General features: G+C 45.1%; 1 protein-coding gene and 1 pseudogene across 3 annotated transcripts; one reads left to right on the top strand and one right to left on the bottom strand.

Moving 5' to 3' along the window:
• The first annotated feature begins 843 nt into the window (after window positions 1–843).
• On the top strand, window positions 844–6,959 carry LOC125552663 (uncharacterized). Of its 2 annotated transcripts, XM_087518836.1 has the most exons (4): window positions 844–1,055; window positions 1,284–1,896; window positions 4,997–5,214; window positions 5,982–6,959. In XM_087518836.1, exons 1-4 carry the CDS (start codon window positions 909–911, stop codon window positions 6,576–6,578), a joined length of 1,575 nt encoding a protein of 524 aa, XP_087374962.1. In that variant the 5' UTR covers window positions 844–908; the 3' UTR covers window positions 6,579–6,959. The 2 variants fall into 2 exon arrangements, with proteins under 2 accessions (XP_087374962.1, XP_048572250.2); XM_048716293.2 differs by having other exon boundaries at window positions 844–1,896.
• A 3,268-nt stretch (window positions 6,960–10,227) lies between these two features.
• Window positions 10,228–14,778, bottom strand: LOC125554135 (uncharacterized; annotated as a pseudogene). Its single transcript, XR_015601562.1, has 3 exons — window positions 12,409–14,778; window positions 11,730–11,938; window positions 10,228–11,642 (listed from the first exon to the last, which is right to left on the bottom strand). The product of XR_015601562.1 is annotated as an uncharacterized LOC125554135 (transcript).
• Between the last annotated feature and the right edge of the window lie 50 nt (window positions 14,779–14,828).

Genomic DNA, 14,828 nt, shown 5'->3' with positions numbered 1-14,828 from the left:
ATATAAGATTATTTTAACCTGTTAAGTATTTATAAATATTATTTTAGAAGATATTGAAGTCAAACAAATGGTTTTCTAAATTATATGTATCGTAACATGTTATATATGAAATTTGATTAGAAAAATGTGTGAAATCTGAATATGATATTAATTTTACCTGTTAAATATTGTTTAGATATTGTTTTGGAAGCAAACTTATAACTATAGCGCACGATTCATTTTTCTTTCGTACAGGCGGCGATCCGGGTTGCAAATAAACACCCACTATAGTCATGCAGGGAAAAGAAAACATCGAGAATTACACATGCATACCTCTGGATACATCGCAGGGGAAAACAACAGATTTCTCATCGCGAGTGTGAGAGAAAGCGAGAGAGATGGAGGAGAGAGAGACGTCTTAAGATTAGCCACATTCAAACATGTTTTGATTTGTGTGAACACTAAGGCCATCGCCGGCGGGGGTGAGAAGAAGAATAAGCGGCAACACAAATATGATGCGTCGCTAAAATAAAGAAGATGGACCTATTGCGGTCTTGAGTAATGGTTGTTTGGTTAAGAGTGTGTGTTGTGTTTTTTCTCTCGTTGCAAGGCACGGGCTCTTTTGCTAGTATTTTAAAAATCTAGAAATAAATAAATAAAGCACCGTTCTGGCCCGCATGCCCAGCCTCCAGGCCCAGACACGGCCCCTGGCGTGCCACATGCCGGGCTCGGCCCGTTTAGCTCGTGCCTGGGCCGTGCCATGCAGGCGTGCTAACGGGCCGGCCCAGATGGCACGGCCCATTTGGCCAGCTTTGCGTGGTACAGTACTATTTATACTATCCCGAACCCCAGCCAAACGCATCGAACTAGGGTTTCCTTCGGTAGAAAAGAAACAGAGCGGGCGGGCGGCTGGCGGTGAGAAGCTGAAGATGGATGCGGCGGGGAAGAGACCTGAGGTACGAGGCGGGCGGGCGCAGAAGAGACCTGAGGTGCAAAGTGATGCGGGGGAGAGATCTGAGGTACAAGGGAGGGTGCGGGGGAGAGACCTGATCTACTTCTTTGGGGGTGCGGAGGAGGTATTGAGCAATCTGTTTTCCGAGAAGCTGCGGGCGGATCCGGAGGAGGGACCTGAGCTACAAGGGGCGGATCCGGACGAGGGACCTCATCTATCAGCGGCGGATACGGAGGAGACATTGAGCAATCTGTTTTCTGAGAAGCTGCGGGCGGATCCGGAGGAGGGACCTGAGCTACGAGGGGCGGATCCGGACGAGGGACCTCATCTATCAGCGGCGGATGCGGAGGAGGTATTGAGCAATCTGTTTTCTGAGAAGCTGCGGATTGATCTGCAAAGGAAGGACATGCCTCTGGAGTTGTTGAGAAACCTGATATCTGAGATGCTAGCTGCGACACTATTGATAGATGTTGGGGAGGAGGTACTTCAGCGGTGGCCGAGTAATCCTCTGAGGAGGTATTTTTTCCTCAGTAGTCGTATGGGTGAGAAGATGACAAGGAAACAGGTTCTCATTGAGATAGAGGCTCTCAGAATAATTGCAAGGTCCAGAGGTATGCGACTGTCAATGGATCACGTTCTCAAAGAGGCAGAGGCTACTGTGGAAATGGAGGAACAGGCTCTCAAGGAGATTCAGACTACTGCCAGCGAAACAGTAGAGGAACAAGCTCTCAAGATGATTCAGGCTGTCAGGGAAAGAGTACAGGACGAGTTGAAGAAGAGCTCTCTGAAGAAAAAAGTACAGGACGAGTTGAAGAAGAGCTCTCTGAAGAAAAAGCCGAGGAGGCGAAAGGGTAAGAACAAGCTTCCGGAGGAGGCCCTCTCTGAACCAAATGCCTACGATCTTCATCGAAATTTCTGGAATTCAATGTTTGCTGGCCCACGATATGGTTGCTACGAGACCACAAGTAAGCAGTCTTATCCTTGCATGGCTAAACTTTGATCTAATTTTATCCAAGTTAAACTTTTATTTGTATTGAACTCCCCCATATGCATTTTGTTCTTTGAGTTTTGGTTATCTCCATGTATTTTTTAGGTTTCCCAGCTATTTTGCCCCTTTCATGCCTGTCCAATAAATGGTCCTGTTCCATCAGAGCCACACCAAATTTGTATAAACAGGCCTCTGTATAATAATTGAAATAATAAATCTCTATACATATTTTAACTTGTACCAATCAGCCCCTGTAGTACCAATTGAAATAAAAAATTTCTATATGTATTTTTTATTACATTATGTAAATTGTACAGTTTTGACTTGTCATGGTAGTTATAATATTATTGCTTCAAACTTCTATTGGGTTTATTTTGAATTCTACATTACTTCGTTGACGGTGGCGCTATACTATGCGTGCGCACAAAATCCTTAATCTGCGCTCTGGCCATGCTGGTTGAGCCGCTTCGTCCAAACAACAGATTTTGTTTCCACCCTTTAGTAAAAGGCATGGCAGAGGATAGTAAATGAATTAAATTGGTCGCGGGCTGGACCCTCTGGTTCTCTGCTCCACTTGATTAGTATTTTTCTTTTGCCCCTAGTAATATAGCAACCATAGTAACCTTATTACAATGTTTACCTGCTCCACCCTCTGGTCCACAGTCCTGTCTACTCGGGCCTTGTAATTTAAATTGGGCAGATGGGAGATAACCATCAGTTGGATGGTAATTTTTGGATGGTAATTGTGTTACGACTTTGGAATTAACCGATTACTATTAGCTACTATGTGGTAATTGTATTAATATATGGTCTTACATGTTAAAGTGGAAATTGTAACAAACCAATTGCTATTGGATTACTACTACTTGGTACTAGTTTTACTACACATGCTTCATTTATCGTTCACATGCATGTGGCGGCCATGCTAGTAATGCATCACTTTAATATTACTATGGTTAGAGAAAATATTACCATTAATCGCGCGCTAGGCTGATCTTGGGAAAAATCCTAGCAAACATCATATAAGGAAATTAAAACGGTCACCGGCTGCCACAAACCACTCTTGGACTCTCCCTCGCGTGCTCGTAATCTGGTATTCTTGTTACGCCTGGCACACACCATTCCACCATTAATATGGTACTTTTGTTACGAGGCTGCCATGCAAAAAAAAACACTGAAAGACGTGTACATATTGAAAATGGTAATCTTATCACCGGCTGTCACGAATCACTCCTCTGCCCTTTAATCGTTCTGCCTATTTAGTTACCAGGATGCAACACATAAAATAATTGAGCATAAGACGTGTCTGCATTGGGAACAGTAATCATGTTACAATCTGCGACCGCTATATTTATTAGCCACACACAAAAGTGCTACGTACCAATTAGCCATGCAGAAAACTAATGTGCAAACGAGTTTTACTATTAGTTAGTCTCAATTTACTATTGTTCTGTGGGTCAATCCCTTGTAACAAAATGTGCTTTGGTTAACATAGATAGATAGCTCATTACGGTTGATCTTCAGCCTGGAGGCGAGCGACGCTAGAGCAGTTTTTTTGGGTGGACTTTTGGTTGGCTGGGTAATTAGAGAGCCCGCTCGTTCTGCTGTGGGCTGGAGCGTACGATATATACATATAACCCGCTAATGCATTTTCTACTTAATAATCACTAGTACCTTCCAAATAATGTGCTTTCCATACATACATACATATACATACATATTTGTAACACATTTTCCCCTTCCTCTGATTGAAGGTATTTAACTATTTATCCACCACGTGTATTTGTGTAACCATTTTCTTACTTATTTGTCCTCTGCATGATTTGTATCCATCTAATCAGATTCTTTACCGAGATCTGGACAGCTAGATTTATATACATATTTTTATGTGGAAAATGAAGATTATAATATTATAATACTTGCCATTGACCTAATGCCTAATGTTTCAGCTTTTTTCGTTTATGTGTATTTTAAACACCCTTTAGGAAACATAGAATTAGAAAAATGTAGGAACATGGTATTAATAGGAATAGGAAAGGTATGTTAGGTGGTTTCCAAGGAGTGCAAAACAAAGGATTATAAAAGAGAACATGACATAGGAATAATATGAGTTAAAGAAAAGAGTGCACTGAACTTGCCTAGTAGAGCTGCACCTACAAATATGTAGGAATCTAGAAAATGGGCTCCACCAACAAGTTTTTCCGACTGTCAGTAGCATGGATACAGCGTGGAGTTAAGTAGCAGCAGCAGTTTCTGCCTCCTTCCTATGCGAAGGTCAGGGAAGAAAGAGCTCAGACATTTTTTTTCTTTTCCTGTCAAACCTGCAGGGAAGGAAGTTTTCCCATGAATCCTGTGTTCCGAACGCCCTGTAGGAAATCAATTCTATGGAAACTGAGGTCCTACAGTTTTCCCGTGGAATCCCTCCTTTCTGAACAACCCCTTTGTTTGCAGTTTGGAGTATGAATACAGTTTGCATTTCTTAGTATTGGTACGACGTGTATGTTCCAGCTACTCGGAGTATCAGTACAGTTTGGAGTATTTAAGAGCATTTTAGTCCTGGATTTGTGTGTGCTCGGATCTGAGTATTTGATACGGGTAAGTAATTGAGTTCATACTATCGTATAGGTTACAGTATTTAAAAAAATCTGAACCCAATTATGCATAGCCCATGTATCAGTATCAAGCCTACACCGACCAACGTTTTTATGTAGGCCCATCAGAGTCGATATCGTACCACTCCCTATAATTTCTTTTCCAAGTTTTTTTGTTACAGTTTGGAGTATTTAAGAGCATTTTAGTCCTGGATTTGTGTGTGCTCGGATCTGAGTATTTGATACGGGTAAGTAATTGAGTTCATACTATCGTATAGGTTACAGTATTTAAAAAAATCTGAACCCAATTATGCATAGCCCATGTATCAGTATCAAGCCTACACCGACCAACGTTTTTATGTAGGCCCATCAGAGTCGATATCGTACCACTCCCTATAATTTCTTTTCCAAGTTTTTTTGTTAATATGGCATAATGTGTTAATTTTAATCTTTTATTGCTAACTACTTTGTTTATCAACGATGCAGCTTCTATCCCTCCCATGCGATTCACTGATGATGTATGTGACCTCGCTGGCCCACTTGAGACTCTTCAGATTTTTTCAGTCAAAGTCGTTGGAGTAAAGAAGGGGATATCTTGGCCACTTAGTCTCTATGGCAAGATTGCGGCACGCGACACAGTTGATCGCAATCGCAATATCATCTTTGATTGTGAGAGGGATAACTGTGAAATCCTCTACGAGGATGTACGTATATATTCTCCAAAAATACCACTTTCTCCTGTCTGCAGTTAACGTTTTCAACCATAGAGTATTCTTGAAAAGCATGCCCTACAACTAACAAAGAGATATGAATTATTATATAATTTGAACTGGAGAACTCATGGCATGTATCTTGTGGTTGGTTGAAAATCTCAATTAAAAATCTTATGGCATCTAAGCAACAATCCTGTGGTTATATCACATGCTCTTTGTAAACACTTCCAATAATGATACAATTTGCCAACATGTGCTATCTCCTACCTGTATTTTGATTAAATTTCATAATGTAAGGTCAGTAACGTGCAAGCTCTTGTAAACCTCATGCTTCGTGGACAGCAAATAGAAGCACGATAGTCAATTTTTAAAGTTTCCACCTCAGTTATTGCAGTAGAATGCATGCTTCTTTTTGAAGGTTTTGAAATGTCAGCTCTTATATAGTGTTTGCTTACCTGTGGTTTCAATAGCTGTGTTGAACACTTAAATGTCTGCCCCAGTTTAGTCCATATTTTCTACTGACCTTTGGTGCTGCGTTATGCATTGTTCAGAATGTGGCAATTAGTACTCGAAGTATGTCTGGCCCAATATGCCTTCAGATAACAGGAAGATGTGGGTTCAGTAAGATGGTTGATCGACATCAGATTGGATGCTACTGATTTCCCCTTTTATATCTGAACTAATCTTGATGTTGTGTGGCTAGCATTCAGCATAATTATTTTGAATTCTCATAATGATTATTGCCCCATTATATGCAGAGTCCGTATTTACCTCTCACCGGTCCTTCCCGTGCTGTTGTGTTGTCGGTACATCATTCATATATCGAGGTTGAGTTAAAACTCAAGCTAGATTCTGGTGATGAAGAATTTAGCTACGTATCTGATGCCTACATCGAGATTGTCCCTTTTAACTCCTTCGTCATGCAACGAGATTTGGCTGGCAGGCTTAGCACGTTGCAGATAACTGTGGCCCACATTATTCATTCCGTGGAGGCTACAATTAGTGTCAAAGTCAAACATGGGGAATGGCCATATGGCCATGGAGGCCTATTTACTGCGTCTACTGCTAGCATCAATGACATGGAAGTTGTGCTTCTTGGATTTGAGGTTGATGAGGTCCTACCTGTTAAGGATGATGGGCATGTCAAGCTTTTTCGTCGCGTCGTTAGCGTTGAAAGCAAAGGAAAGCTTGAAGTCTTGGTGGAAGCAAACCCTGCCAATGATGAAGAGGATGTAGTTAGTGACGACATCTATTTCACACCCAAGAGATCTGGTAGGAGCCACCAAATGCTCAAGGTTGGCTCTTGTGAGATGGAGGTAACGGTGGCGTGGTCTCTCCTTTTGTCTTATGGATGAAGGGGCCATGGGGTTTGTGCTTGCTTTGCTGGAAGTAGTCACAGCTGTGTGTCGCGTGTCTGTTTGCTACTTGGGTAGCTGCTGCTTGTGAAGTAGAGGCCATGATGTTTGTGCTTGCTTTGCTGGTACTAGAGTCATCGTGTGTGTCTGTCGTGTGTCCGTTTGTTATGCAGTGCTCCAGTGGTACTTGCATAGCTGCTGCTTGTGAAGTACTCCTGTGTGTGATATGTTGAGCCTGTTGAAGTAGTAGCGAAATCTCTGTTTAGTTGAACCTGTTGAACTGTCTGTCCAGTTGAATTAGGTGAAGTGTATGTTATGCTTCAATGTATGACTTATGACTAATGATACTGATCTAAATATATCCTAGTAGTGTTGCATGTCCGTACGAAACAGTTGAAGTGCGTTTGTAGCACTTCGCATGGATGGGCAAAGCTAGATTTGATTTATCATCCTTGCTCTTTTATTTTAGGGCGATTTGATTATTTGCCATCATTTACTTTGGATTTTGACATTTTGCCACTCATTACATTGAAATTGATCTGATGACACTTCTTAGTTTGCATTTTGATTTTTTGCCACTTTTCAACACAAAAATAATCTTTGTAAATGAAAGACAAATGGAGTGCACAAAGCAGAGGACAAAACTACCCTTTTACCTGTTTGACTGAAACACATAACACATCCTCCTCACCAAATCGAGATGAACCCTAACTCATAACTCAGCCGCCGCCGTCACCCCTGCTGCTACCGGGTGGCCCTGCAGATAACCGGTGGAGGAGTGCAGGTGGGAGCTGCTCATCAGTCGAGTCCAGCCCACATGGTCCCATCGGCGGCGTCCCTGAACCACGCATAGCCGAGCGCACCGCAGCGGCTAGGGAGCTGGAACGGCGCCCGGCGCGCGAGTGCTTCAGGCTGCCAATGACCCGTTCGCCACTGACACCCCGCCTGCCCCATGCTGCTCTTGCTTGCCCGTGTACTAGTGGTATAGCAGCTGCTGCTGGTCGCCGCTGCCGCACGTAGTGCTATTAGTGTTGCTCACGCCTCGTGCCTCCGCACTAGCCGGCCACGTAGAACACAAGCTGAACGAACGGCAGCTGATGCAATGCATAATCCCAGCGCTTGGAGCGGGAGCAATCAATATAGCAGTTCTGCGCCCGCGAGACAGGAACGAACAGACATGAAGAGCTCATCTATCGACTCGGTCAATCGAGAACATGGGCAGGTTCGGGATTTCACATGGGCAAGGGCAAATCCTCAAAGTTCCAACTAAGAAGTGGCAAAATATCAATTACAAAGTAGACAGTGGCAAATTGTCAAAGTCCAAAGTAAGTGGTGGCAAGAAATCAAAATCCCCGTTATTTTACTACATACTACGTTGTTCTATAATATAAAATGTTATTACAATCAATATATGGAGGAAGTTGAATAGAATGGTTGATTTCCAGAAAGCTTGATTTGCTTATCTTGAATAGGCACGACTTCTGAGTTGTGACATTTGGATCATCCGCTGCACGGCAGAGTGCTTGAGCCCTTTGGGCTACTGTTTCGATCGTCACCCGCTTAGAGCATCTTCAGCCGCGCCCCTAATAGGTCTTTTCCAGACGATTTTACCGTGCCGGCGTCAAAAAAATAGTCCAGTCATGCCTCTAGAAGCCCGTTTTTCGGCGGCTCGGGGCGAAACTGGTGCCGGCGGATCCAGGCCGAACCCGGCTTCCTGAGGAGCGCCGGCACAAGCAAAAAGGGCGCGTGGGTCCGCCTTGTTGGCGAGGCGAGCGCCTCTTCCCGCCGTTTCTTCCCACATTTTCCCCACTTCCCTCCCGTACTCTTTCTTCCTCCCGCCAATCTCCCTCCCGCTCGCCTTCCTCCTCCCAGCCGGCCGGCATGCCACCGAAGAAGTACGTCGCCCCCCGCGCGGCGGCAACCGCGACCGCCTCCGTCACCCAGCCGAAGCAGAGGAAGCCGAGGGCGCCGCCGACCAAGTCACCGGGCATGTCAAACGCCGAGTGGAGGGCGGAAGTTCAGCAGCGGGAGGCTGTCACCACCGACCGGCGGAACAGGGCCATCGCCAAGAAGGCCCGCGACAACGCGACGCGCGCGGCTGCGACTGCCTCGGCGGACCAAATCGAGGCCGAGGCGGCTCGCGTGGGGATGATGAATCCACCCGGAAGCCACGCCCAGTACGCGCCCTGGGTCAGCAAGGCGTCGGCTCTCCGCAACCATGGGGATCGCCCTCGCCGGACTACGCCGACGGTGACGCGCACGGTGGGTTCAACCCAAACGTCACCTTCCCCCATGGATACCCGGTCCAGCGCACGCCCTCACCCGCCTTCGCCGGCGTGCAGTACCCTCCATACAACTACTCGCCGCCCGTCTACGCTTCCTCCCCGACGCCCCTGCTACGCCGTGGCCCGCTGCCCTTCTCGCACCTGGGCGACACCGACGAGACTGAGGCCGACATGGACGACATCATCGCGACAGGTTCGGCCGCGGCCGCCGCATCTCCCGGGTTCGTCACCCAGGACGAGGTGGTTGATCTCAGCGGCGGCATGGACGGCGAGCTCGGCTACGTCTACGGCGAGGACGAGCAGGAGGAGCAGGAGGAGGAGGACAACGAGGAGGGGGAGGAGGAGGAGGAGGAGGAGCCGACGCCTGTGACGGCGAAGGGGCGCAAGAAGAAGCGGGTGGTCAGGACAGGCGAGCCGCGCATCAAGTGGGCGTCCAAGGAGGAGGAATGCCTCGCCGAAGTATGGAAAGTCGTCTGCCTCGACCCGATGACCGACACGAACCAGAGCGTCGACACGTACTGGGACCGCATCAAGGCCGAGTTCTTGGCATGGTACTTGGCGGAGCGCGGCCTCATCCTGAACCAGCTTCCCTCGACAAGGCCGCTGACGCCGACGCCAACGCCGACGCCGACGCCGATGCCAAGCCCGCGAGACGACGCCTCCACGACGCCCAGCACCACCGAAGCCGCGCCGACACCGACAAGCCCGCGCACGCCAACTCCGCCGACGCCTGGGGCAGAGCCCGCCGAGTGATGCGCACGCGAACTTCTGCCGCTCTATTTTTTGTACGCCGAACTGTGGGTTGCGATCGCCCGATTTATGGCGTCTTTTATGAGCGGGAACGACCAAGTTTAAATTTTTCGCGTCTTGAGGGCAGCGCCTGGGGGTGTGACTGGAAGCTAGGTCGCCCCATGGGCCGAACTAGCGCCGGTTCGCCCTCAGACCGCCCCTTTTTAGCACCCTGGGGGGCCGAACGGCTAGAGATGCTCTTACCTCCAATCGCCATAGGACCCGAGGTTGCTCGCCATTCCGCTCCGTTCCTTTGCATGTGTCATGACCTTGGTGCAACTTCGACGCCGATCAGCTCATGTGCGGGCGCGCATCAGCCCGCACCGAGCACTAGGTGTAGCAACATGCCACCCTTCTGGTGGACTTGGACGACTAACGGATACTATATGCGGAGTATTCAATTGTCCTAAAGCCAATTAATCGGACCTTCTTGCTTCCCTTGCCTTCCAACTTGTATCAAAACGCAGCACATATCAGCTGCCAAGAACAGCTGATCTAAATTACCAACAAAAAGGAACGAAAGCAGAGATAACTTTCTCATTTTCCGATACATAACATGATACATCTTCCCACCAACTAAGACAAGACCAAGCGTCAGATTTACATGTAACAAAAAGAATGAAAAAACACAAAAATGATGTCAAAACTATGCAGCACAACATTACAGGTTTTTCGACGAGCCTGCCCAACCACTCTGTTTACAAATGGATATATATATGTGTGAACCTGGCCAACACAAAAGCTTTGTCTCATATTCTCTGGTTCATGCGGAGACCATCGTGTTCAGCACAAATACCATTATCTGGCTGGCTCGTTTCTCGGATACTGCCCTAAGAGCTTCCATGTCCAACATCCAATACAAATGATCAGCTGCACACTTGGACTCCCACTCACGCAGAGGTTGAGCCACAGACATAAGACATAGAGTAATGCACTACTACTTCCTACTATGACCTTCCCGCTGAATGGCGGAAGTGCGTGTATTTTCAATGAGTGCTCTAAGGGTCAGTTTTTTTGGTCTTCTAAAATAAGCTGGGTAAGGTACCTAACGGGTACCTACTGAGCTTATTCTAGAAGCCATCAAAAGAACTGACCCTAATATATACTCCCTCCGTCCCATAATATAAGAGCGTTTTTACACTAGTATAGTGTCAAAAGCGCTCTTATATTATGAGACAGAGGGAGTACTACGCAAGATCTGTGGTGCAAAGATACATGGCGTGAATCAGCTGCAAAATACATGACATGCTTGAGAGGTTTGGTCGTCCGATCCTGCCATGGAACACTATCTCAAAATTTAATCTGATGAATCTGGTGGATTCAGACTATGACAGGTAGTAAACAGTAACAATAACAAAATGTGTTCTGAGGGCAGGCACCATGCTATATCTGGGTGATATTCTGTATGTTGTTTTTCTCATGAAAATTTTACCTCTCTCCTTTATGGTTATTTGCCATGTATCTAGTGTAATGATCCTATCTATTAATGGGAGTAGCTCAAACTTGACAGTGGTGCTTGACCGTGCAGGAACACACCATGTTAACCACAAGAATGCAATTCTTCAGCGTATTGACATATCGAGCTATGACTCGACGGAAGGGGAAAAACGGCGAGGGTGGATAGCAATACCTAGAGGAACTGCATTCTGCAACCATAAATGGGTGCAGCCTGTTGAAGTACTCATTCTATTTCCTCCATTATCACTTTATTCTGGAGAGCCACTAACAAATGAATTTAGTCTCCGAGAACCATTTCCATGTTTTCCCAAGCCAAACCTTCTCATAGGCTCATTAAGATTGTCATAACAACTATCTGGTGTGGTTGGAGCTGAGTTCAATGATACAACTGAAGAAGAACCAGATGCTTGTTGAGGAACTCGAGCACTCAGGCTAGGATATCGTAATGACAGTTCTGAAGATACAGAGATTATAAGATCACTAGCTGCACGGGGTTGCCAGCTCGTGGCTTGCTTAAAGAAAAGCTTTGATTCTGCAGAGGATAAAAGGGCTGGGAGTCAGAATTATAAACAAACACTTGTCCTCAAGCGCATGTTCTTTTTTTTTTCCAACAGTTCACCTGTATAATTGCAGCTATATGATATAAGTACAGCATACTGATCATTAAGAGCAGCACCGGGGTCGCTAACCCCAGGCACAGAAGCATTTGTATCAACTCCAGTCATCTTTGGGAGTGACCAAGTCAGAGATACATCACTGTTGATCATCCAATCCCTGGAAAGAAACATATTTGCAGGCTTCAGAATAATTGAGTGCTCCTTATCTCGCCTGGAAAGAAACGATTAATAATACTTCAGATGTATGGATACCGCCGGTCTTTGGCAGAAACTTCAAACCAAAGGTAAGTGCATATAAACTAATAACAAGCATGATTAGTATACAGAAAACTGCAGTAGTCGTGCAAAAGATTTACATGAATTTGCTTAAAGCGTAATAGCTGATTTCACCGAAGATGGTGAGACATAACTCTAAACTTTGCAGGAGGCTACTTACTACCGTGACGGATATAAAGGTGCATTAAGATGCAGTGAAGCAAGCGATGCAGTAAGGTACTCCTAGTAGATTTCAGACCAGTGTCCGTGCATCAAGCAGATGGTTGTGAAACTAAAATTATAGCACCAAGCTTGCAACTATTTATGCATAGTCCATAAACTTCCCAAAGTCAATCATTTCAACAAAAGATTTATTAGTGTATAATGTCACCCAGCAACTAAACAGGCAGATCATTCGAAACATACCACGATGTCTCCATTCTGCAGAGCATAGCACCTTACAGTATCCCGAGCGACTCCTCTAGACGTGCCACCATAAAAAAAAACCTTTATCAGAGATGGTATCATAAGCAGTACTCCTTGAAACTGTGTTAATTCCCTGGATATCTGAACATGATTGTTCGTCTGCCATATTAGTTGTAGCTACTCTTTTCTTGGGCCAGAGAGGTTCATCTGACTCCGCAATTCAGACAAAAAAGTTGGATTATTTAAAAAGAATTGCAGCATGTTTTCTATTTGCTGTTTGCAACCTTTAATCTGAAGGAGAGATTCGGTCTCCAAAATATCTGGTGTTGAAGGAGAAACTTTGTCATCGAGTTCGGACATCTCCATGTTCTCCTCAACACCGTGAGAACTATTTTCTCTGGTTGTGCCTCTGTTTCAAAAAAATAATTCTCTGGTTGTTCCATTTGCTCATCACCATTTTCACTGACAGGAGTAGATTATTTGTACGGTGCTGCAGCGAATTTCCATTCTAAGGCATCACGGCAGCAGTTCTAAATGGAGATATGACGTGCATATCTTGCTTGGAGGCTGATAGGAACGCCAGTATATGGACCTGCTCGTCTGATAATCGAAATAATTCCGATACGAAAACCAATAACAGCTTTTGAGCAAATGTATGGGTTGACTATTAACTTCCACAAAAGTGAGGTATACCTTTTTGGGAAGCCAAAAACAAAAGTGAGATTTATCAAGAAATACTCACTTGTAGCAAAGGGGAGGTTCCCTTCAAATATCTGGGACTACCTGTTACCAATGTGAGATTAGGAAATAAATTTTGGAAAAGCATGACTGAGAAAATAGAGAAGAGATGTGCTTGCTGGCAAGGGAGGCTTTTGAATATGGCTGGGAGAGTAACCCTAGTCTAGGCCTGCCTGACAAATATGCCTATGTATATGATGTCTTTTTACCCCTTGCCAGTAGGAGTTAGGAAAAAAGCTGGCTTCTTCAGAGCCAGACTAGTCTGGCAGGAGAATGAGGATAAAAGGAAATATCATTTGGTCAACTGGAAAACGTGTTGTTTGCCAAAGGACCTGGGTGGTTTAGGGATATTGAATCTTGACTATATGCATAAAGCCTTGCTAGCAAAATGGCTCTGGAAGCTAGAGACAGAAGATGGGATGTGGGTCAGAATCCTTTTGAATAAGTATGCAAAAGGAAAATGTATATCTGAAATTAAAAAGAAACCTGGGGACTCTCAGTTTTGGGGGGCCCTGATGCAGATCAAAGACATTTACTATAATAATGTGAAAAAGAAATTGGGAGATGGACAAAACGCTAGATTCTGGGAAGACTGGTGGGTAGGGTCCAAACCATTAAAAGAGGCCTACCCAAGCCTATACTTCATCAGCTTAACTCGTGACATTTCGGTGGCCCAGGCCATTGATATGGGATGGGAGGGTTTTAAGTTTAGAAGAAATTTGCCTGGAGACAAAAGAGCTTTATGAGAGGGTTTGAAAAACAGATGTGGAGGGGTGAGAAGTATGTGGGCAAAGTTCATCCAATGTGGATGTTGACAGCCAACAGACAATTCTCTGTTCGATCGTTATATCAACAGTTAGTTAAAACAGATGTGGGATTCCCACACAAATTTCTTTGGAAAGTGAAAATTCCAGCGAATTAAGATGTTTTTATGGCTGTTTGCCAAAAAAAAGTATACTAACCAGAGATAATCTTGCAAGAAGGGGGTGGAAAGGGGATCAAAGATGTGTATTCTGTGGTCAAAATGAAAACATGGATCATCTTTTTCTCTCTTGCTCTACTGCAAGGCTGCTTTGGAATATGATAAAATGCTCATTCAATATAAAAACAACCCCGGTTGGGGTTGATGATTGCCTGGGCGCCTGGATTAGGAAATTCAAAAGAGGAAAAAAAAACTTGTGCTAGTTGGAACGTCTGCAATTCTTTGGACTATTTGGAAATGTCGAAATGATATAATTTTTCGAGATAAATTGATCAATGACCCCATGAAGTTGGTGAAATTAACTTGCAATTGGATTGTGGATTGGGATGTTTTGCAGGAAAAAAAAAAACAGGACAAAACCTTCTGATGCTGGGGGCAAGGCTAATCGAGCAAGTAGCAAGTGAGGTATACAAAGCTTCGCAGGGATGGAGAGCTGGAGTTCCCCGTCTGACGAACTGAAGACTTCGTTTCATGGAGATGGCTCGATTTTCCTTTCTTGTGTTTAATTTGCTGGAGGCTGCGCCCTCTTTATCCAAATGTGTCGCCTGTGACCCCTCCTAAAACTTAAATTTAGACGCCTGTGACCCCTCCTAAAACTTAATTAGACTTGATGCCTTCGTTAATGAAATCGGAGCCCCCCCTCCACACACACACACGCGCGCGCTCTTTTGCTCAAAAAAAGTATGCACCAAGATGCACC

The sequence above is a fragment of the Triticum urartu genome, chromosome 4A (assembly GCF_056163025.1).
Source record: "Triticum urartu cultivar PI428250 chromosome 4A, HENAU_Tu73, whole genome shotgun sequence".
Lineage (NCBI taxonomy): Eukaryota > Viridiplantae > Streptophyta > Magnoliopsida > Poales > Poaceae > Triticum > Triticum urartu.
Note: the sequence above shows the minus strand (reverse complement) of the source record. Positions and strands in the feature narration are given on the sequence as shown.